General features: G+C 44.1%; 3 protein-coding genes across 6 annotated transcripts; 1 reads left to right on the top strand and 2 right to left on the bottom strand.

Moving 5' to 3' along the window:
• Nucleotides 1-2,499: 2,499 nt before the first annotated feature.
• On the bottom strand, nt 2,500-12,643 carry LOC127008204 (plasminogen activator inhibitor 1 RNA-binding protein-like). Of its 2 annotated transcripts, XM_050879913.1 has the most exons (5): nt 12,310-12,642; nt 7,656-7,715; nt 6,026-6,149; nt 3,769-4,063; nt 2,500-3,631 (listed from the first exon to the last, which is right to left on the bottom strand). In XM_050879913.1, the coding sequence occupies exons 1-5, from the start codon at nt 12,530-12,532 to the stop codon at nt 3,086-3,088; spliced, it is 1,248 nt and encodes a 415-aa protein (XP_050735870.1). In that variant the 5' UTR covers nt 12,533-12,642; the 3' UTR covers nt 2,500-3,085. The 2 variants fall into 2 exon arrangements, with proteins under 2 accessions (XP_050735870.1, XP_050735871.1); XM_050879914.1 differs by lacking the exon at nt 7,656-7,715 and having other exon boundaries at nt 12,310-12,643.
• Nucleotides 12,644-12,958: 315 nt separating this feature from the next.
• Nucleotides 12,959-17,921, top strand: LOC127008202 (uncharacterized). 2 transcript variants are annotated; one of them, XM_050879908.1, is made up of 4 exons: nt 12,959-13,506; nt 15,298-15,417; nt 15,575-15,696; nt 16,216-17,921. In XM_050879908.1, the coding sequence occupies exons 1-4, from the start codon at nt 13,143-13,145 to the stop codon at nt 17,407-17,409; spliced, it is 1,800 nt and encodes a 599-aa protein (XP_050735865.1). In that variant the 5' UTR covers nt 12,959-13,142; the 3' UTR covers nt 17,410-17,921. The 2 variants fall into 2 exon arrangements, with proteins under 2 accessions (XP_050735865.1, XP_050735866.1); XM_050879909.1 differs by lacking the exon at nt 12,959-13,506 and adding an exon at nt 14,981-15,131.
• On the bottom strand, nt 17,856-22,915 carry LOC127008203 (uncharacterized). Of its 2 annotated transcripts, none has more exons than XM_050879910.1 (4): nt 21,659-22,915; nt 19,682-19,793; nt 19,000-19,085; nt 17,856-18,475 (listed from the first exon to the last, which is right to left on the bottom strand). In XM_050879910.1, the coding sequence occupies exons 1-4, from the start codon at nt 22,713-22,715 to the stop codon at nt 18,246-18,248; spliced, it is 1,485 nt and encodes a 494-aa protein (XP_050735867.1). In that variant the 5' UTR covers nt 22,716-22,915; the 3' UTR covers nt 17,856-18,245. The 2 variants fall into 2 exon arrangements, with proteins under 2 accessions (XP_050735867.1, XP_050735869.1); XM_050879912.1 differs by lacking the exon at nt 21,659-22,915 and adding an exon at nt 20,197-21,312.
• Between the last annotated feature and the right edge of the window lie 323 nt (nt 22,916-23,238).

Here is a 23,238-nt window from a genome sequence, read left to right as displayed (position 1 = left end):
CGCGAGAGTTTGGGGTAGAAAGAGTACGATAATCTGTGGCATGGCTGACGTCACCGCCTTGCCCTCTACGTCACCACGAGATGCCAACTACTACCTCCCCGTTAATTAATTTTAATCGTATTTTCCTTTATGTTTGCATGTTTGTGTTATCCCCTTTCCATCAGATTTTTCTTCGCCGTGTGTTACAGTGATGTGATACGGCAGATATCTCCATTGCATCGTTGTTTTGTACTAATTTGCTGCTTGTAATCATCAGCTAATGACGTCCTTAGTTTTTATGGGCAACTCATTCAGTGTCGACAGCTTCGTTTGGCTTTACTTTTATTTATTTTCATATCCCTTCCCGAGAAAATAAATTGACTTTTTGTTGGGATTATGTCATGATTCACAGGTTCCGGAGGTTTACATGACTCGGCCTTCACAGCATTCCCCATCAGCTGTACCTCATCATTATCACCATTGGTTTTACTTTGTCAAACTTGATCCATTTGTATGTTTGTTTAGTGGTCCGCCGCACACCCAAAGCATGCACAAATCTACCTTGACTACCCAAGGATAAGGATTATTCTATGCCATATACTTCCCCCCTTCCCCTCGGCTAGAAAACAATGATCTAGAGTCAGCCCGCACCTCCCTCTGGCAGTTAAGTGCAAGCACAACATATCCTGCACGTAACACGAGCCGGGTGGGAATCGAACCCCCGCCCCCGTGGTTGAATGACCAATCCTTCACAACTCAGTGTGTTGCTTTGGCCTTTACTACTTTAGAAGTATTTTATAGGGAATGAGATTCTTCGACAAATATAGTCACACACTCATAATTATTATCTATCAGGCCGGTCGGTATGTTGTCTATCTATCTATCTATCTATCTATCTATATCTATATCTATATATATATATATAAAAAAAGGTAACTAACCTCTGGGCACCTACCTGAAAAGTGAATCTTGAAAGACTTATGTAGCCTACAGCACACTGTAGATTACACATCACAAAGAATGGCCTCCTTGATCACAGACAGCATCCACATCCCTCGTATTCTTGACAGATGCACGGGTTGCGATGCCTATAGTTCGGATATTACTGCCTGCAAGTTTTATAACTTTTATCAAAGCAAAACTGTTGTACCGACACTTGACTATATAATACCTCATGTTTGGCCAAAGTACCCACTGGTGACGTTTGCGCGTAGTCGTTATATTAAATCAATTTATTAGCAAACAAGTTATTCAACTCCACCCAATTAGACACAAGACCTATAGCTTGTAGAAGGGATCTATTCCATAATTATCACACAAAAAAGGAAAATGCAGGTCAGTGGCGTAGAAGGAAAGACGTGCACTGAAGGCTTGGGGTTGGAGCTTTTGACATGCAATACTGAGCAAAGTTTGTCTCCTAAACCTTAACATCATCATAAACATCCGCATAGGCACTTTTTTTAAACTGATATCATCGTGCCAACGCGAGCTTTCACTGGCGTAGCATTAATGTCAATAGTACGGCTCTGACTGGAGCTCACATTACTGTTTGTTCCCATTATCTAAGGCCTAGTAGGAGTCTGCCACCTCCTCCTCTGGTCTCTCAGGAGCGGAGTGACATCAGACCAACAGGCTTTATTCTTCAATGTTTATTTATATTATGCTCATCAGGTTCAAGATTCTTACTGGTTTAGTACAAGTCAAGAGTAGCATGTAACACACCCATGGAAGGATTGAGTAAGTTGCTATTCATTCTAGGTATTGACAAGACCAATTCATTTATAACGTTTTACAATCTCCAGGGTTTTCAGTGGACGGAAATCATGCCCAAATTGGCTGTAACTAAAATCACTAGTTGCTGATCAATTAAATAGGTCCAAATGGTGTCAGTGGAAGACAAGTTTCAATTTTTCAGTTTATTATTACTTTTTGTGAAGTCCTGATGGAAGAGCAGTAAATGAAACACACAATATACACATGCAACTTGCCCAATGCCACCATCTTGCAAAGTTATGTACAGCTTATAAATACTTAACACAATCAAAAGCTACACGTCAACAAGCGCCTTTGGTGGTAGTACACTGGACTGTCAGGCCCTTCCAAGCTGTGACATTACTGTTAGAGCTCACCATACCCTGATAATGAACTATCACAAGTGCCAGTTTGTACTATGTTTGTTCTTGTTCAGTCAAGAAGTGATGCTCAGCCCTACACCACCTGGTACTGTTACTGCCGGCAACTGGAACAACAGACAATTGTGTAAACATACATTTAGTTAGGACACGTACCATGTCAGATACGCCAACTAGGGACCTGTAAGGAGCTTCATACATCTCACCTGGAAAATGTACAAAGTTTGTTACAATTATGTAGGAATTGTACAAAATCTGATACCTTAAACTCCAGAAATTTACAGTTTTATGCATCACATACGGGGATTCCACCGTAATTAAACTACATGCATGAGGATGTGAAAAATAAAATAAAAACTTTGGAAGCATTTTTCGAATTAAACAAAACTAGAGATGTTTTGTTTTTATTCATCTATTTGTTAATCAGTATCCAGTACAAAAAGCGTGGCAAGCCTCCGCCAGGGTAGTGAGGGCAGCAGTACACACGCCCTCTTGCACACAACCGCCACTACCCTGCACCCACCTGACAGTTAGCTTCATCAATATTTACAACAAAATCTTTAATGACATTTAAGGTTCCTTATTTATGGAAATTATCCTTTGAGCATTAGTACTCTCCAGAGTCTCCACAACAGGAAGATATAACAAGGGTCACAAGCCTCAACCACTTCCCTGACGAAAAACTTGAACTGGTCGTTTCTTGTACCGAACGTGGATATAATTAAAAAGTTCATGAAGAGATCTAGTCAGTCACACCGCCAGGACTCCCTGTCAGCACTCTGGTACAGGAGAGAAAACTTGCCATGTTAAAGAATGATGCTCGATGAGATATGGAACAATGGAGAACTCTTACGCACAGGGATCCCTAACCTTCCGACGCATGCCGGTGCGAGGGTCCGACCAGCACTGCCAGACTAGTTGGAACAGACCTAGAGGCCTTTTCCTTCTGGGGCAGTGCAAAGGAGAGAGTAGCTTTACCCAAGGCTGGGGAAATCTCTCTCATCGTCCATTTTGGGGGCTTCCTGCTGGCGAGGTACCCCACGGCCCCCTCGAGACCCTGGACCACCGCGGGTGCCACGCTCACCCCCGCGTCCCCCACGCCCCCCCCCTTCACGTTCTCCACGCTCCCCACGGTCACCGCCACCCCCACGCCCCCCACGGATCCCGTCACCGCGCCCACGCCCTGGTCCCCCTCTGCCACGGCCCCGGCCACGTCCACGGCCAGGGGAGTCTGCGAACTGAAAGTCGATGGGAAGAAGAACCTTCTTCCGTCCATGATGCACCTCTTCTTCCTCTTCCTCTTCCTCCTCTTCATCAGACTCTTCAATCTTCTTCTTGAGTACATAGGTTTTCTTCCACTGAGCCTGGTTCTCTCCTTCACCAGCACGACGTATGTTGAAGGCGGGCTTGTTGCGGGTGCCCTGCATGGCCTTCCACTCATCCAGTGTCATTTCCTTGGCATTGTCATCCTCCTTAGCAGCCTCCTCACCTTCAGCAGGGGCCGCACCTTCCTCCGGAGCCTGAATAGTGTATACATTAAGCACATGCACTCATATAGTAAACAGATATATACTACTATAACTATACAATTTTAACAATAAACTACCACCTTTCATTTTTCATTATTTCAGACAATGTAAATTATTGAATTCAATACCTTCTCTGGGGTCTCGGCAGATGTGTCAAGTTCGTTGGGTGTAGCATTCAGCTGTTCCTCAATCTGGTCCCGGTCAGAGCCCCAATTGAAGGAGCCAGATCCCTCCCGCTTGTCCATGGGTTTCACACCGGTGGTGGCCATGCCACTCTGGCGGTCGTATTCCCGCTTGCCACGGCTGTCCACGCCGCCAGGGATGCCACCTGGGCCACCACGTCCCCTGCCTCGGCCACGTCCCATGCCACGGGCACGCCCTCGGCCCATCCCACCACCACCTCCACGGCCTTCGCCATCGAACCTGTGGAGAATAAAGACTGCTTGGAATCGAAGATCTTCAATGCTAAACCTAGGAATATTATGCTCTAGCCTCATAAGTGCTACAAGTACAAGTTATTAAGTATACAAACTACATATGCTTAAATATCAGTATTTCCCATTCCTGACTAATTCTGTCAGGGATGACAGGTATCATGAAGTGCAGGTGAATGTGTTCACGTGCCCCAGTGATTGATCATGGAGGTAAAGGTAAGGCTGTGACTAGACGTATTTGCTAAGGGAAATGAATGCAAAAGTTGGAAGAATAGAGACTGTGGATGTGGTTGAGAAGTGGGGGTGTTGTCGGAGAAAATGTGAATGGGCATTACACTTGTGGATATCTGCTGAAATGGATTTGTTTCTGCCAAACATTTTTCAGCACAGGTTGATCCAAAGGTATATACAGGTAAATGGGAATGAAAGTAGCTTCACAAGACTAAAGGGTAAATGGGAATGAAAGTAACTTCACAAGACTAGGTAGCTGTAAGTATCAGTGTGAAGTAGAACGTATTGGATGCAAAACAAAACTTGAAAGAGAATGTTTAAAAGGCTCTGCAAAGAGAATGGAAGGAAGATGAAAGGAAGAAATTTGCATGTTGGAGATGAGATGACTTAAATTACATGCAAATCTAAAGAGGAAAATAAAGTATAATTGGTGGCCATCTTAAGGGAAGTTACTGAGGGGGGGACAGTAAGTCATATATAGACAAAGGGAATTCTTCCTATCATATTATAGTGAAACCATTTTAATGAGTCCATTGAGACATTGGTTCCTACAGGTCCTTTCCTCCCCTTTGCTCTGCCACACAGTCCCAACACCTATTTTTCCCTCTCATATGCTACTTATAGCTAACATATGAGAAGAGAAAGGTGTTGGGACTGTGTGGCAGAGCAGAGGGGAGGAAAGGACCCGCGGGAGCCAACGCCACAATGGACTTGCTAAAATGGTTTCACTATGGCCAAAACTTTGAGAAGTATCCTGTACACTTCCATAAACTGATACTTTGGAACAAAATAAGACTTACCAAATAAATTGATAGTCAAATTTTATAGCAATGACTAATATATATATATATATATATATATATATATATATATATATATATATATATATATATATATATATATATATAATATATATATATATATACAAAATTCATTACCTTAAACATATTACTGTGAAAATTTAATCTACACCATTTCCACCCATACCCTACCATTGTTCAACCTACATTAGCAATCATTCATTCAGGGTGTGTGGCTATATAACCGTGTCCTTGCCATGGCCATGTATTAACAATTACACACACTATAAACATTACACCTATTACCTACCTCTTATGATATAGAAGGCAAGCTAATGAAGGATTTTAGAGGTGTCCTCACTTGGTGTCACAATCTGAGGTTGGGTTATCTATATCAAACAAGCCTTCAATATTAGCCTTATTATTATAATTAAAAGTAGTAGAAGAAAAATCTTTATCTCAGAAAGACCTACATGTTATATGTGCTAGTGAATAAGAATGACCTGGTCTTCTGAATGAGCTTAAAAACACCAAAAATTAGGAAAAAAGGGACCAATGGTAGCAACTATTATAGACTCCCTGAACACTTCTTTCTTTACCCCCAAAATGCAGACGACTAACATGTTCCTTCTAAATATTCCTTATTCTTTCCTCGGTTCTTGGAAACACTAGTTTTGGCCTTGACAATGTCCCACTCCTACTGCCACACTCGCCTTCCCAGGTCTTGAGGTCATCAGGTACAAACATCTGCACTTTATGGCTTCCTCTTACCTTGGGAATAGTTGCGAATATTCCGCCTCCCTCTTTTGGTGCATGACCTGGGCTGTTTTTATGAACATACACACACAATAAGAAAGGGTATGCATGACACAAGCCTCATAGGTAATAAGAAATAGACTTATGTCAGTAGGGATGCTCACCTGGGTGGAGGAGGCCCTTCTCTGTATTCTCCTCCCTCCTGACGGTTGCGGCGGTTGTTTCGCTCCTCACGGTCGGAAAACTTTACTCTGCCATCGTTGGGTCGTGGTCCTCGTTGTTGGGGTGCTGTAGAGAGATTGGACTACCCTTAGTTAAAGAGTCCTCTAAGTGTGTGGATCCTTGATACTCAGTGGTGAGAGGAGGAATTAGTGCTGAAAAAGGCAAAACACTGAGGCATGAGGACAACAGCAAATAATTGATCAGAAAAAAAAAAAAAAAAAAAAAAAAAAAAAAAAAAAGTAACTTCCTTTGTACTGACTTTCTGAAACAAGTGTCAGTGATGGGATGAATAAAAACTGATCACTGAGAAATCTTCCATTCTAAACACTAAATGATTAAGAAGAAATAAACTCCATTTAGTGCACACGTGCACACAAAAAATACACAAACCATGAAACATATTTAAAAGCAGTAGCAAAAAATCTTATATTCTTTCCTTATCATGTCATGGGAAAAAGCTGAGCAGTTTCCATATATAGCACTGTTCCCTTCCTATCTCTCCTCTTCCTGTTTTCACTCATGTATATAGTCTTTAGATCCCATGTCTTCAGCACACACGAACCATCTTCTAAAGCCAATACAAACATTAGTAATTGACCAGCTCCATAAGACTACCATCTCCGTTCATTCCACGGTTTAAATGTGCACTTCATTTATACTGGTGTTATAAAGTACAATTTCTTAAAACTCTTGGGAGGCACACAAACACATCACATAATTTTGTTTTTACAAATTACTGTTTAGTTTAACAGGCCATGAAGAAACAATCTTGCTCTTTCAAAAAGGTGACAAATTTGGTTAGTAAAATGTCCACTTTCAAAAAGGTGACAAATTTGGTTAGTAAAATGTCTACAAAGATCTGCTTTGCAATGCTCACAAAAATATGACGAGGCCTAAATATTACACCTCCTAGGGGACAGCAACCAGTATTTGTTTTTCACAAAAAATTCATATCTAATCTACTTGTCACATGGCTTTAAAACTTAAAAAGACTGAAATTCAAATTGTTATTTGTATTATATACCTACAAACCTGAAAATAATGGGAGGTGACTTGATTCCCTTCCTTATGGAATGAAATTAAACTTCCACCCATTGCTCCTACCACCATCCTAAACACCTGCAGGATAACTAACTTTCCCCCTTCTCTCCTTCCACAAACTAATTCTCATTGGTGGCCACTTAACAAAATGATTACTGGTGCCAGTAAATTGCACAAGCCAAGTTTACGGGCAGCTCACTTCTTCACGTGATGCAAGGTATGGCTCAAGTATATATACAGGGGTTCCAACAACAGTAAAAGGTATTAAGGCACAAACAGCAAAAGTGAAAACTTTTCAATGTGAGTAGAGCAACAGCAGTAAAGTTATTAACAAAATTTTGAAACGAATGCACACCATATTAATTTAGAAATTGTCATGTACACATTAATTAAGATATTATGTTAAGTGTACACAGGCATGCTACTTTTTGAAGTGTCAATTTGAAACTGGAGAAAAGTGGCACTGATGGAGACACTTCAATTTAAGTCAAGCACACTACTATAAGCTGGTGCACACTCAGCCATACATACACTTAGCTTCATCAGTTGCTTCAGCGCCAGACCAACTTGAACCAGATCGAGGCACTGGAGCTGGAATACGAATAGTAATGTTGGGGTGCTGTGCTGATAAGCCTCCGTGATAGTCTCAACAAAAACTTTTCACCTGCATCGGGTTCATAATTATGCAAAGCAGTTTTTCCCTTTATTTCTTATATAATTATGTTTGTTCAATTAAATCCTAAGACTGAATGAAGACAATATGAATGTAACATCTGGCAAATGGTGATGATAAAAAAATCTTAAATGAGCCCTTTGCAGTATATTCTAATGTCTTCAAAATGGGTTTATGGCTTTAAATCTATAACAAAATTAAGGAAATCATATGCATGGCATTGGAGACATGAGCAAAAAATGAGGCAAACATCAGTATTCAGTTTTGTAGGGAGTCTTGGGGGTTTAACCCCAGAAGCCCTTCAAATAGACCAGCATAGCATGATTTTTAGACAAAAACTCAAGAAGTTTGTTATTATGACCACCTCTACAACTGTCATTAAAATTTGTCAAATAAGCACACGACAGAACCCCTTGCTTCAGATACTCAGATAAATATAATCTGCAGGTTCCTCTGAAATGGCTCTCCTGCCGCTTACCACTTCCACTATTGCTTCCTGCCATTGGTACCCTATGCACAGGTTTGGCAGTGGCCATGCCCTGCAATCTTAAATTGAGTGATTCTAAATATATGCATTATTTCTTGCACTGATTTCAAATAGTGCAAGTCCCAGGGGGGGCCCATACTTATAAAGCTAACCCTCTCGCGCACCATAAGTTTCCAATTAGCTTCTGTTCCACTCACCACGCATTTTTAAGGCCCGACCGGCCTTTTTTTGCCGCCGCGATACTCTACACTCCCGGACGTATTTTACCCTCACAGATATATCATACCCCAATAAATTCGGTATCAATGGCTTCATAAAGACTTGTACTAGAACATGCGCAAATAAAAATAGAGGAAAAAAAAAATATATATATATATATATATATATATATATATATATATATATATATATATATATATATATATATATAAACAATACAAACTCGTTTCAAGTCTCCGTATAGAGTATTGTAGACAATAAATCCTAAGTACCAACTCTTCCCCACTCGCTAGCTCGAAATTTTGTAGGCCAACTTTTTTAGCCAAATATATGTTTTGAAGTAGAAGTTAGTGAGGATTCTTATGGTATCCTCAAAATCCTCATAGGCCTATTAGTTCCTGAGTTACACCAAGACAACTGTATTTTTTTCCTCTCCCGTCATAGTAGGCTAACAACTAAAAATTGCTCAAAGCTCCTCAGCTACGCTCCTTAGAAAGGTTGCCATATATTACCATTAAGAAACTTTTCCCAGCAAATGACACTCCAAATTTGACAGACTTCCACTGAAAACTTTTTTTTTTTTAAACTTTTATGACGTGTTTAACATCATCGTGCGCCAGGACCTTTTTACCCTTGATGACATGAAACGCGTCATCGTGTGCGAGAGGGTTAAGAGCCCAAACTGGCCCTGTGGAGCCCTATATCCGGGTGTTAATCTGAGACGCGGCGCGAGTAGCTAAAGTTGATCCGGGGCAGGCATAAGTCCTGGGTCTATGTCTGAGACATCGAACTTCAAATGTAAACATTGCAAGGTGTTGCCAGACAGCCAGCGTGCCTCATCAAATCGTTTTACATTCAAATGCTCACTATAGTCTTACAAAACCATATTATAATGGATATGATGTACTTCTATTCAACACTTTCATAATTTTAAGGTATTCTTACCCATTAATTTTCATATGAGATAACTGATCCTGCTATTGTTGGCAACTTTACTTTCCCCACAGCCTGTGATAGCTGGAGCCCCAGTTTTGGTGCTCACTCACCTCTGAGACGAGACAAGTCAAACGCCTAATTTCTTTATAAGTATGGGCCCAGGGGTTCTGTCATGTAATGAGACAATTACGACATATAATCATTGAAAATTACTTAAAGCAAGTCCAACACACTAAAAAGAATATCCTAACTTTAAACAGTAAATCTGTGGTTTACCTCTTTCTCAATAATAATAATAATAATAATAATAAATAAATAAAAAAAAAAAATAATAATAAATAGGTAAATAAATAAAATTGTGGTTCAAGGGCAAAAATACATGCCTTCTTGATACAATATGAAGGTGCACATGGTTAGAAACAAACCCAACTTAAACCTAACTGCTGCACCATGGACTGCATCCGCTGCCCTGACTCCTATGCCTTGGCAATGACGTCATGACTGTTGGGTTAGTTTCTAATCACTTGCACCTTCATGTTATGGTTGAAAGACCCTTTAACCTCACAAAGGTTTACCTCCTAGATCTTCCCTATAGTACACAGGCCCTGAGCTATACGTGGGCCTATCTCCAGAACTATATCTTTTCCAGTTTTTCTTTAAATTGGTCCACGCTGCCTCTACTACTTCTAATCCAAGCTGAAAGCCCTTTTAACCATATAAAGGTGTATATGATATTTTGAGGTGGAGTTAAACTACACATTTACCATGAAACTTGTCCTAAAAAGGAGAATCCAGGTCAATCAATAGGGACGCCCTATTTCCTCCATTAACTATTACAAAGGCCGGTATTCTCAAACACTTCAGCCTCCCACACCAATTATTTCCAAAGGCCGAAAAGTAGATCAGTCAGGTTCTAATGAGTGTTTCTTTAGGTCCAGGGAACAGAGGAAGGATCAAACTACCACCAGGGTCATAAAACTACCCCTGGAAATGCCCAAAACTAGTATGAAAGCCTTGTTGAAAGTGTGGGCTTGGGCGATGACATGTTTAAGAATATGGCCCAAGATAATAAAGATGTAAAATGAATTAAACTAGATAGAAGTTTTCTGCTGTAACCAGTTAGTTACACACAAATAGCCCAGTAAATAGGAAATAATCCCTTCCCAAACATACACTGGTCAAGGAGTTAAAACAAGGAAAGAAATGAAAGGAAAAATATTTTTATGACAAAACAGTAGTTTTCCTTTTCCTCCTGTTTTGACAAAAATGTTTCCTTTCATTTCTTTCCTTGTTTTACCTCCTTGACCAGTATATGTTTGGGAAGGGATTATTTTTCCTGTTTACTGGGCTATTTGTGTGTAACTAACAGATTACAGCAGAAAATTTCAAGGATAATATTCATGATGGGGTGCAACCTCTGGTAAAGTTAATAATTACAACATGGATTCTTTTCTGGTCCCTGAATGCAGTGCAGTAGCAAGTGACTTCCGGAAGATAGAAGGAGTCGATGGGGGGAAGCCCTATCGGTATTATTCTAGATCATCACCCATCTCACTGCAAAGAACACCTTGGTGCTATATAAAGTATATTGTGTCCACACAACACTGCCGCATAGCTCTTCTGTCACAAATGGAAGGGGGGTCAAGGAGGGCAAAGCCCTCGGGACGTGGTGTGGGGCACTGAAAATACGCAGCACATAAGACAGGACATGGCAAAGGCGTTCCACTACGTGGGCTGGTGTTGCGAGAAATGCCTCCTTGTAGAAATAAGTCACTCCGCTGTTCAATACACATACGCACTTGGGGAAAACTCAGCAGGAAAAACATTAATTTGCCTGGTTTTGTTCTAGTCTGTCCACTTGTGATCTTTGTGAGCTGTGAGTGAAATATAGAAACAGTAAACAAGTTGAACCTCTCTACGAGCTATTTTGCAGCCGCAGCAGCGAGTTTACAGGTCATTGAAAAGTCAATCATTAACTGATTTCTGGAAAAAATACTATCTCCATAATAAACAGCATCATATTTTGTCCAAAAATAGGCAGTCAGCATCTCGAAATTAGTAGGCTACCCTCTCATGAATAATCCCCAACTTCTATCTAGTTTAATTCATTTTACACCTCTATTATTTTTGTAATAGTTAATGAAGGAAATAGGGCATCCCCCTTGATTGGCCTACATTCACCTTTTTAGGACAAGTGTCATGGGTAAATGTGTAGTTAAGCTTCAGCTCAAAATATAATATACACCTTTATATAGTTAAAAGGTCTTTCAACTTGGATTAGAAGTAGTAGAGGTAGCGTGGACCAATTTAAGGAAAAACTGGAAAATATGTAGTTCTGGAGATGGGCCCACGTGTAGCTCAGGGCCTGTGTACTATAGGAGAGATCTAGGTAAATACACCCACCCACACCCAGGGAGCAAAAGTGTTTTAGGAATGCCTGAGTCTATTGATCGCGGGGTCACGTGTGTCAGGACAGGTGAGGCAGGTATCTCAGGTAGCCCGGGGTACAAATCACTGCCGTGCATGAGGAAGAAGCAGGTGAAGGGGAGCATGGGTGAGGGGTGGAGGCGAGACACGAGGTGGAGGAGGTGGAGGCAGAGGCGTGGAAAGGCATGAGTTCTAAATATAGCCCTCGTGTCTCGTGTTTGTCTAAGTGCCTGACCCTGTGCCTGGAGTGCCTGGAGGAGGCAGGCAGGTGGAGGAGGACAGGTGGAGGCGGGTGGAGGAGTGTCAGGCAGGTCCGGCGCACCACCAGGGCCCGGTTGCTGCGCACGTGCCTCCTCCACCCTCGGCCTCCGCCATGGTGACTCACTTCAAACACCGACATTTCTCCTGAAGCCGCCGGTGACGGGGCCGCGGGAGCCACTCACCTGGTGCACTGGTCTTGTCGGCGATCTTCGGGGGCGCCTCGGTCTTGGTGCCCTTCTTCGCGGCCGCGGGAGCCTTGGCTTTAGGAGTCTTCCCCTTGTTTTCCTTCTCGGAGCCTTTATCCTTTATCTTTTCCGTCTGCTTAATAAGATCCATGGGGTCAATATCTTCGTCGTAGAAGAGTTCGTACCGGTTACGAACCCCTATGCCGTAAGAGTTCTCCATTGTTAATAAAATCCTCTGATGGTGAGGATATTAGACGATTTCTCGGCTGCTTTTCAGCCTCCCCTTCTCGCGATCATCCAAAATGGCGTGAGCTGACTGCCGCTCCGACCCCAACACTCGGACACACTGGGCGGCCCAGGAACACAAATTTAAATGGTACTATTTCCTTATTAGATTTTATTGAAATACAATACTTTTCCAGACATTGCGTTTTTGCAATAAAATACTTTTGAAATTGACATTTTATTCTAAATATGTTGATATATTGAAATAAATGACAAGAACAGGGAGGAGCAGTAAAGCTCGTCAGGTACTAATTTGGCGCGAACCAATTTGCCTTTAATGAAACTTTATATTCCCTTCAATACGTATCGTCACCCCAAAGGTACAATACATTCCCGTATATTACGATATAAGGATCATGTCTGTATCAGTCAGTAGTCGTAAATATTGTGAATAAGCATGAATATATCAATGTTTATCGCGCACCTTACCCAGGCCGGCGGACCAATGGGCGGCGGCGGACAAACCCGCGAAGTATTCGATTTGTTTTGGCGCTAAAAGCCTCGGCGCGGAGCGCGGTAAACGTGGGGGTACTCCTGGTGCAGTCATGTCCGAACAGTGCAGTGAAAATCCGATGTTTTCGACGCCCAAACGACGTCCCCGGCGTGAAATGGGGGGCATGTCGTTCCATGGCAGTCCCCCGATGAAGGACAACACACTGTACCCGTGGAACTGGAGTGAACACGCGTGTAAGGTGGAGACAACCAGCCCCTGCTGCGGCCATGGAGGTGCCCCTTGTGAAAGCCCTGACCCGCGAGGCTGTGAGTCCCGGAGAGGCCGCCCCCGAGCCGATGTTATCAATTCCCTCATCATCGAAGGCGCCCAGTCCCCCAGCAGCATCAAGTGTCACATCTGTAACAGAGTCTTCCCCCGGGAGAAGTCCCTACAGGCCCACCTCCGCACCCACACAGGTACTGCACACTCCTAAGGGTTTTAATTCGCCATTTTTAAACTTATCATTCCTAGGCAGCTGATGTACGCTTAGGAGCTAAATGCTTTGGTCTATATCATCCCTTGAGGGCAGCCTGACAATGGCCAGCCCTGGGGTGCCCCGCGAAGCACGTAAACGGAATTAACGGTCTTGGCCAATATGCCCCAACTGTTGCTGAATAACCTCCCTGGATAGCCTGTATGACTTACTAAGGGAATATAGTGATGTATTTCGGCTGAGTGGCGTGGTCTGTGTACTGCAGGAGGCGGGAGGAAGGGAGGCCAGGGCGGGGGAGGATTGCGCAATGTGCACGCCATGGATGTTTGGTGCTTCTTGGCGGGAAAAGATTTTCTATCCACATGCCGTCAATAAAATCTTAAATGTTATGTACTTGTCAAAAGTTGAAAATTTTCGTGATGTTTTGAAATTGTATTTATTTATTTTTACATTTATCAATAAGCACTCCGTTTATACCCGTATATATGATAATAGATTGTTTTACGTGAAAATTTCCGATGCATATTTCCATCAATTTAAGAAAAGTGTGTCCTGGAGTCATTTAAACGCGGTATGGGAAGGTAGCCATTTAAAAGTCTTCCCGTATCTGGCATTAAAGGAAGGCGTGCTCCGTACAACGGGCCGCCCGGACACAGGTTTCGCGCCAAAATTAGACCTTGGCTGCATCTGGCCTACTTACTGAACCGACGCGGGCAGAGCCAACGCATGTGTTGTCATGAGGTATAAATGATTTAACTCGTATATTGCCTGTAACAGAAGTTGTGTCAAGCAGGTGTAAAGAGTGGAGGTGAGGGCGGAGGAGAGGTGGGGTGGATGGATAGGGTTCCCCCTCCATACATATACCTGCTCGCCCTTTCTCTCTCTCTCTCTCTCTCTCTCTCTCTCTCTCTCTCTCTCCGGGCGGTGCTGATGGGGAGCAACATGTATTCTGGCATTGACTTACTACGGGATAATTATGTTTTCAGGCGCTAAGGATATAAATTTGATATAAAACGTTACTTTGGAGTTGTTTATAATATGAAAACAGCTCAGTGGGCAGTCATACCAGTAAAAAAATTGTCGACGAAATTATATTAGTCTTCTTAGAGCTTGGTTAGATTATATAACTTATCCAATGAATGACTAAGTTTTCATTGCGTGGGAGGAAGTATGACAAAGAAGGATCTTCGATAAACATCAGAAAATTTTAACAATAATAGGTTTTAGAGTGATCAGTAAACAGGCTTCGTTATTTACTTAAAAAAGTCGCAACAAATGTACTGAAAGTAGGAGTTAATGAGGTTCATCGGGAAGTTTAAATGGCCAAGGGTGGATGGGTGGATGCTGCGGGGCCGTGGCGGGGAGGCGGTGCGGCTGGGCTGGGTGAGTCAGGTACACGTGGGGACAGCCCTCGTGGGACTGGCTGGCTCGCGGCGGCCACATCGGTGTGATATTGTTATCCTCACTGTTATGTCTCACGATAGGAAACATCTCATTATAGCCACCTTTCAACAAATGCTTGGCTATTTTTGACTAAATTGACTTGCCCATTTTAAATTTATATATTCGACATGGCAGACATATTTGCTTATTTCGTAAAATCACCAGGTTTGTTGATACTTATGTACACGTTCATGCATATTATAGCGCAATAGTTAGATGAGCATGTAGCCACTGCATTTTTTTCTCATGCAGTGCCGTCAGTAAGTAGCAACCATCCCATTCCGCACCCGTGTTCGTTTTCATTCATGTGTTTTTGCATTTCCCCCTGCAGGAGAGCGCCCCTACCAGTGCGACTATCCACAGTGCACCAAGGCCTTCACGCAGAGTGGCCAGCTCAAGACTCACCAACGCCTCCACACGGGGGAGAAGCCGTTCATCTGTTCCGCGGCAGGTAATTAATTCATTGCAAGAGTATTTCGTGGCTTATTTTCACTTCTTTCATAGGTTAAAAAAATTCTAAGGAGGAACTTCTGCTGGTACAATATTCAACAAGTCAGGTTAACCAAAGGAGAAATCAAAGTAGACTAATTTAACATGTATTCCCTCAGGTTGTACATCGAGATTCACACACGCTAATCGCCACTGTGCTGAGCATCCCTACGCCACCCTGCAGAGAACAGCTGACCTGCACATTGACCCCAAACTGACCCCAGGAGAGAGGACAGAAGAAGTGAGTGCAAATGTGTCATCACTTTGAGAGTCTTATCTGTCATAATTGTTCATAAATTGTTATCCCAATCAGGTTATCTTTCCAACACCTTCAGTTCCAAAATGAGCAAGTGTTGTTTAAGTATAGTATCACTAAATGTTTTCTGGAATGATTGTAGCACAATATTATCATGCCTATTTACATTTACTTCTCTAAGGAAAACTGCTATAATTTATCCTTAAATATTTAATAGCATTTTTTCTCAAGCTTTATCAAGTTCTCCCAAGGAAAATATAATTTCATACGTAATGCTGTTAATAGTAAACTAGTCATCAAACAACCCATTCACCCTGTCAATCAATATGGGTAGGGCTTTAGTCACACATTTCAGTAAAAATGTGACCAAACAGACAAAAGCTCAGAGTAAAGAGAAGGATGGGCAGTCTCTTATAGGTTCTAAAATCAAGGAATGTATGCATAGTGAGTTCCAGCAATTTGCCAGGTGCTTATAAAGCTATAACCATCTTCCCCCTCTTCCAGGTGATGCGGTGGTTGGACAAATACCGTCATGAAAGAATGGAGCGCACGCCTGCTAAAACTCGCAAGAACAAGAGAGAATTAGACGGCACTCCAGACACACCACAGACACCCTACACACCCTCATCGGACTCAGACATTATGTCTCCACCGCCTGTCAAGCGCACAAAGTCCCGTCGTGGCCTTGGGCCCCTCATGGAGCAACAGCAAAACAAACCTGATAACCGCCAGATTCCTGCACATCACCAGCACCACCACCAGATCCATCGAAGGGATGAAAATGCCTGTTTGTTTCCTGCTGGGTATGGTGCAGATGAAAACGAAAACAAGTTCAATGAGGGCCATAGACCACAGCGACTCCTGCCAGCCTCACCCATGCTCTCCCGGGTCCTGCGAAACACCGAAAATCTTCAGAATCCTATCAAGAACCCCAGTTACCATGGCTTTGACATTGATGGCATCAAGCCCTTGCTGGAAGAGGAGGATAGAGTGCTAATGCCAAATGTGGTAACTCAGACTCTGCCTTCCACACAAGATGGTCCCCATTTGACTGTTCAAGACCCAGAGGTGGTACTGGCCTTGCCATTCCCTAGGCACATGACTCTGAATGCAACCCAGTTGAGTGTACCTCCTGACCAGGTGTTTGAGGATAACCAGGTTTCAGATGTAGCTTGGCATTGTCCAGAAGTGTCAATTAAAGTAGAGGACCCAATAAATATAGAGGGTCAACTTGCACCAGTGGAGTTCAGTGATAAGATTGATTCATGCCACTTTGAGTACCTTCACTCAGTGGTGCTCTCCCTGCCAGAACAGGCACATCCTCCTGACATTGAAGAGGATGCCCAGAAGCAGATGCCAGCAGATGACTCCTCTCCACAGAGTGACAAGTCTCCCCATGAGGAGTCTGAGGAGTGGAAAATGAGGCAACCCAAGAAGAGATGGCTTCGAGAAGCACGGCTGGAGCAGGGAGAGCTAGAGGTGCCCTCAGCACCCTTGGTGGAGGCAGATGTTCAGGCCCGGCCCTCTGTGGTGGTGAAGGCTTCCAACCAGCCCTTTAATCCCATCGTGACCCAACCCAAGACTGGAGAGACCAAAGAGAAGTGGATGGGTGCCATGGCCCTCATCCAGCTGGCAGAGGTGCCGGATGAAGGGTCACAGCCACTCAACCTCTCCACAGCACGCTACACCATGCTTTAATGTCCATTTCCCCCGTTGCTTCTCTGCTTGTGTACCATACCAAAAATTACGAGCCATGTCTGGTACCACAGGGACCAGTTACACTCGCAGGAATAGTTCCAGCTTGTCAACTTTTCGTTGCTGTTCATCTCTTTACTGCTAGTCGTGTACGCAATCAGTAACAAAACGTGAAATTGCTTCTTTATGCTTTATCATAGATATATATTTTGCTTGTTACTTTTCAGTGTTTGAGTTGTGCTGATCACTCCTGTACAGAGAGCTGAATCTCCTGAAAATGTGAGCTGGGTTTGTGAGAATTTTGTTGATGAATTAACCTTGTACCTGGAACATACCTTTATTCAGATATTAGCGGACTTATATTATATTTGATTATTATCTGTTTAAAGGTACGTAACCTATAGTTACTACTAAAGAACTACTATATGATGTGGTGTATATAGAGGAAATTAGCTTTATATTGATTTTATTAGGAGTAGATATCCAGTCATTGTAAATTAAAACATTTATTTACCCCTTGACTTTCAGTATCCGTACCCATCCCATGACGAACTGTTGACCAAAAGCAGCATCTAAGATTTCACTCCTTTAAGGGAGGATGAATGTACTATCTGCTTCTACTGGCATGCAAGATTAATATATCCAGTGCCATAAACTTAATATCCTCACAGCTTCAATGTATCAGTCTCAATATAAGCATTATGTATTATATATTCCACCAGTACTACTATCAACAAAGGAAGACTAGAAATTCCATAAGAAACACTGAGTCAACCTTACATTGGACCAGAATTCTTTTATCATGGTGGAGGTGGATGCAGGTCCTCACCGCCACACCTTCAGACATTCAGCTGACAGACGAACCGCCGCCGCAGGTAACACGGCAGGCTGGCCCCGTAGAAGCGCCGATAGCCGTCCAGCATCATGCATTGACCTTCGGGGGACAAGTGGCTGCTAAACTTACGAGGCTCGCCGGGTGCCCACAGGAACTCTGGCACCCGTTGACCTCCTCCCCACACCCAAGTCTGCCCTGCTCTGCGTCCCCCGACCCACACCGGCCACCGTGACCCTGGGGGAGAGATGCCAAGATGTAACATTGCCTGGGTTTATGGGGTTGGGTTGTCGTTTATTGGGAAGGGGAGGAGGTGAGATTATGGATCTTGGTTGCTCTTAAGCTGAGGTTACAATGGTTGTCCGGCTTGTTTAGCCTACGTAGCAACACGCGAACCAAGGGGTTGTTTGCTTCACCGTGCGCAGGAAAAGTAAGATTTATCTGAAGGAGACCCATGTATAGGTATATCAAAGTCTAAGGGGGGGGGGGGGGGGAGTACATGAAACTGCCACTGCCTCAGGATTCGGTTTCATCTCGATATTTTGTACTAGCGGAAAATTAATTCGCGAACTACTTTTTTTTTTTTATACAGTGAAGGAAGCAGCAAAAAAATAGCTTCATGGTTTAGGCTATACCATTATTTTCTCAGGGTTAACAAGTACGTTTCTCGAATCTACTGACAACGCATGTGCATGAGTGGCAAAAGTGATGAGAGAGAGAGAGAGAGAGAGAGAGAGAGAGAGAGAGAGAGAGAGACTTACGAGCGCCCTCCTCGCCGTACAGGTCATTCAGAAACCTCCGCGTCTTGATAACCACCATGTCCTCGGCAAGCATCCCTCCGCGCTCCCTGCAAAGCACCACGGTATGGTTAATAATGGAAGCATTAGCCCATCCCAGTTCCAATTCCCCTTACCCGGCCCTACCTACACCTCATCTCTTGGCCAACCTGTCCCCACAATTCAAAGTTCACTTATCTGTATTCTGCATCGACAAAAATACTCTGTTGGAGGCTACAACATTTTGATTTATGAATTATGATGTCCAACGTTTTTATCTGTTACTTATCTTTTCACAAAGCTCATCATACACACACACAGGCACGCACACACACACACACACACACACACACACACACACACACATATATATATATATATATATATATATATATATATATATATATATATATATATATATATATATATATATATATATATATACACACACACACACATACGAAAAAAATAAATCCTCTCGATTTTGTCAGCTTAAACAAACAAGGACAACGACGTTAATAACTGAAAATCGATCAATATATAAACAAATTACTTTTCTTATAAGAAAAAACTCCAAGTAAACAGATCGACGAAGCATGATATAACACGCACGTACATAAAAAAAAATGAAAATAAATAACGAACATTACAAAGAAACGAGACTAACCTGCAGAACTCCTGAGCGTCCCCCCATGAGAGCTTGAGCACCATCTCCTGTAGGATGCACATGCGGTAGGCGATCATTTCGAAGGGCGGGAGGCAGGGCTGTTCGCGGTGCTCTGTGTGCGAGGATAGGACGGAATGAAGGAGGGCGGGAGTCAAGGATTCTTGGAGCATGCGTATCTGCGATAGGGTGGGTGCTAGGGGTTGAAGAGATAGGACGTTAATAACATGAGTACACGTATACATGGCGTTGTTGATATCTATGCAGGCGGACAACGGAATGATTTTGTGCCGAACCAGCGACTACTTGATGAAACTGAATCGAGGCCTGTTACCAGCTTAGTCCATGAAGGCCAACTTCGGGTATATGGGCACGTGGCACACTTCCCGGATGTCGATCCTGCTCCTAAGGTTGTTTCTGTACGAGACGGCCGGAAGGCTTTCTTCATGGAAAACATCACTACAGGATCATTACAATATAGAGAAAATGAAGAAACAAAAAATCCTTGCTTATTTTACCTCTACGACTGGTGGTGGTGGTGGCGGAGGAGGGTAGCGTTGTTGTCGTAGTTACAAGAACAGTGTCATTCCTGCTACTTTCCACAGGTTCGAGCCCCATCAGTGCCTTCAGCTGCGTCACCACTTGCTGGAGTCCCCTCTGGTTCTCGTACAAGCTGAGTAGCCCGTGAGGTGAGGTTTCGGGGACTTTGGGGGAGAGCGATTCGACAATTCTTTCCGTTGGTGTGCTCGCAGAGTAGTTGACGGCGGCGGTGATGAGGGCGGGAACCTCGGGGGTGGAAGATTCAACTACACCTCCGGCAGCAGGTGTGTTCGCAAACTTGATAGCGGCGGTGTAATTAGTGTGCGCCCTTGCCAAAGCCTCCAGGGTATCAATCAGGACCTGCATGCCGTCCTCGTTCTTCATAGCCTTTCCTTCTTCGCTAATACCGCCATCTCCGTCGGATTCCTGTCCGAAGTAGTAATCATAGAGGCGTGACAGGTCAGCGAGGGCTGTTGTTAGCGCCGCGTTGAGCCCACTGGGGAGGTTTGTTTCTGCTTCTGCGTAGGGCGTTGGGTCGCTTTGAATGTCTCTGTCCTCATCGTTGGGACGCAGCTGCTTCATGGCATCACTAAGTTGTTCCATGGTGCCGGCGAGGGCGAAGAGTTTCTGTACATTGCGCCTAAAGTCGGTGTTTGTATGACCTCCCTGACCCGGCGTGCTGGCCGTGGCGTATGCTTCTGCAGCTTCCCAATCATATTCCGGGTCCCTAAGAGCCGCTGAGAGACGACCTAGGCCAGCTATGTACCTTTCGAAGCCATCCGGAGCCTCCTGACGAGTCGAGGGCGAGGGGAGAGCTGCTACGTGCGTGCGAGGCTGTGCAGCGTGGTCTTGGGCGGCGGAGGTGGGCGACAGTGTGGTTTGTTCTGCATCCCCTCCCTCGCCAGCAGGAGACTTGGTAATGCTGCTGTAACCTGCAAGGGTGGCCCCAATTACACCGCCCACGCACGTGAGGCCAACAAGGCAGGTTATGAGGATGCTGCCGCTCGTCATGACGCGGTTAGACTCGCGTTACTATGGTTGCCGAGGTTCACTATCACTTTCAAGATTTGAGTTATCGGGAGCCGCGGCGCACCAGTGATTATCGTTACGCTCTTTTTGTTGAAATGATAATGCGAAGTGTGCCTCGGGAAGAATTTATTGGGGTCACACACACACACACACAATTAATGCTCACGATTAACAAGAACCCAGACAATGATTAGATTCAAGTTTATATTCGAAAAAAGAAAAGAAAAAATTATACATATTGAGATGACAATGGTGACCTACTACTACTACTACTACTATTACTATTACTACTACTACTACTACTACTACTACTATTACTACTATAATAATAACACATGGTAGATTGTGCACAGTTAGATGCTACCTTTTGGACACAGAATTATTAAAACAGTCGCTATGTGTCACCATTACCGATATCGGGTGTGTCAGCTGGGGGCCCCAGGAGCTGCATGTGGTCACCCGTCAGCGCCTCACCCAACTCCGCCAGGCCTTCGTCCACCCGCTGCTTCTCGCCGCCACCGCCACCATCGATCTTGTGTTCATGGTTTGACATCTTCAGAGCATGGGAGAAAAGTAACATTCTCTGCACTAGCTCCCCCAGGCCCTCCCTCGCTCTCTCTTCTTCGCCGTCACCGCCTCCTTCAGTAGATCCATTGGTAGATCGGTTTAGGGCGTAGGAGAACAGTATTATCCTATCCACAAGATCATTCAGGCCCTCGCTCACTCTCTCTTGGCCGCCGTCACCGCCTCCTTCAGTAGATCCATTGCTAGATCGGTTTAGGGCGTAGGAGAACAGTATCATCCTATCCACCAAATCTGCCAAGCCCTTCGTTCTCTGGTCCACGTCGGCGTCCTCTGCTACAGCGCTAGGCATGTTCAGGTCGTAAGAGAAGAGTATCATTCTATCCACAAGATCTGTCAGGCCCTCCTTCACCTTCTCGCCGTTGACGCCCTTAGGTTCATCCATGGACATATTCAGAGCGTGAGAGAACAGCACCATCCTCTTCACCAGATCCGCCAGGCCCTCGGACACTCTCTGCTCGCCGCCGCTGCTCTTGCCGTTCAAAGGTTCACTTCTGGACGTGTTTAATGAAAGGGAGAACAGTGTCATCTTCCGCACCAGATCTGCCAAGCCTTCCCTCACTCTCTCCTCTTCGTCCCCGTCTATGGGTGCATCTTTAGACCGGTTCAGGGCATGGGAGAGGAGTATCCTTCTCTGCACCAGCTCTCCCAGGCCCGAGGCGGCGGCAGGGTGGGAAGAGGAGGAGGGGGGACCTGTTGCACCATTCACTTTCGGTTTCTGTGCTCCGTTACGCTCCTCGGCTGCTGCAGGATCACTCACTACGGAGACGATGTATATGGTTCCTTCCTCTGGTTCTCCCTCGCCAACCAGTCCACGTCCCGATCCAGCACAGAGGGACAACATCAACACAACCGCCAGTAAAGTGTAGTCCTTAGTGGACGCCATAACGGGGAGGAAGAGAGCCGTCAGGACAAACAAAGGGACCACTGAGGATCCTACGGCACACTGTCACGGCCTCCTTCATATCCTTCTCCCTGTACTGAGTTGCCACGAGGAGAGCTTTCGATCCTTACTTCCTCCTTCTCATTCTTCCTTCTTCCTCAACATTTACTAATCTTTCTCCTTTTCCCTTCCTTCTATTCCTCCTTCCCCTCCTCTTCCACCTATTCTTCCTCTTTCCCCTATTCCTATCCCTCTTATTTATTCTCTTTCCCCCACTTGATTACCCTGTTCCTCTTTCCCTTCGTTTCTTTGTAATCTATATTCTCTCGTCCTCTTCCTCCTTGTCTCTCGTCGCTTTCACTTTCATTTCACCTGTCTCGGCGTCTCAGGTGTTTATAGGGGCCGCTGTACAGGTAGTTTATGGTGCTCACACTTCTCCTTCTTTACCTGCTTCCTCTCGCCCTAACAATAATAATAATAATAATAATAATAATAATAATAGTGATGGTAATAATAATAAAATCCT

The sequence above is a fragment of the Eriocheir sinensis genome, chromosome 37, assembly GCF_024679095.1.
Source record: "Eriocheir sinensis breed Jianghai 21 chromosome 37, ASM2467909v1, whole genome shotgun sequence".
Taxonomy (NCBI): Eukaryota; Metazoa; Arthropoda; class Malacostraca; order Decapoda; family Varunidae; genus Eriocheir; species Eriocheir sinensis.
Note: the sequence above shows the minus strand (reverse complement) of the source record. Positions and strands in the feature narration are given on the sequence as shown.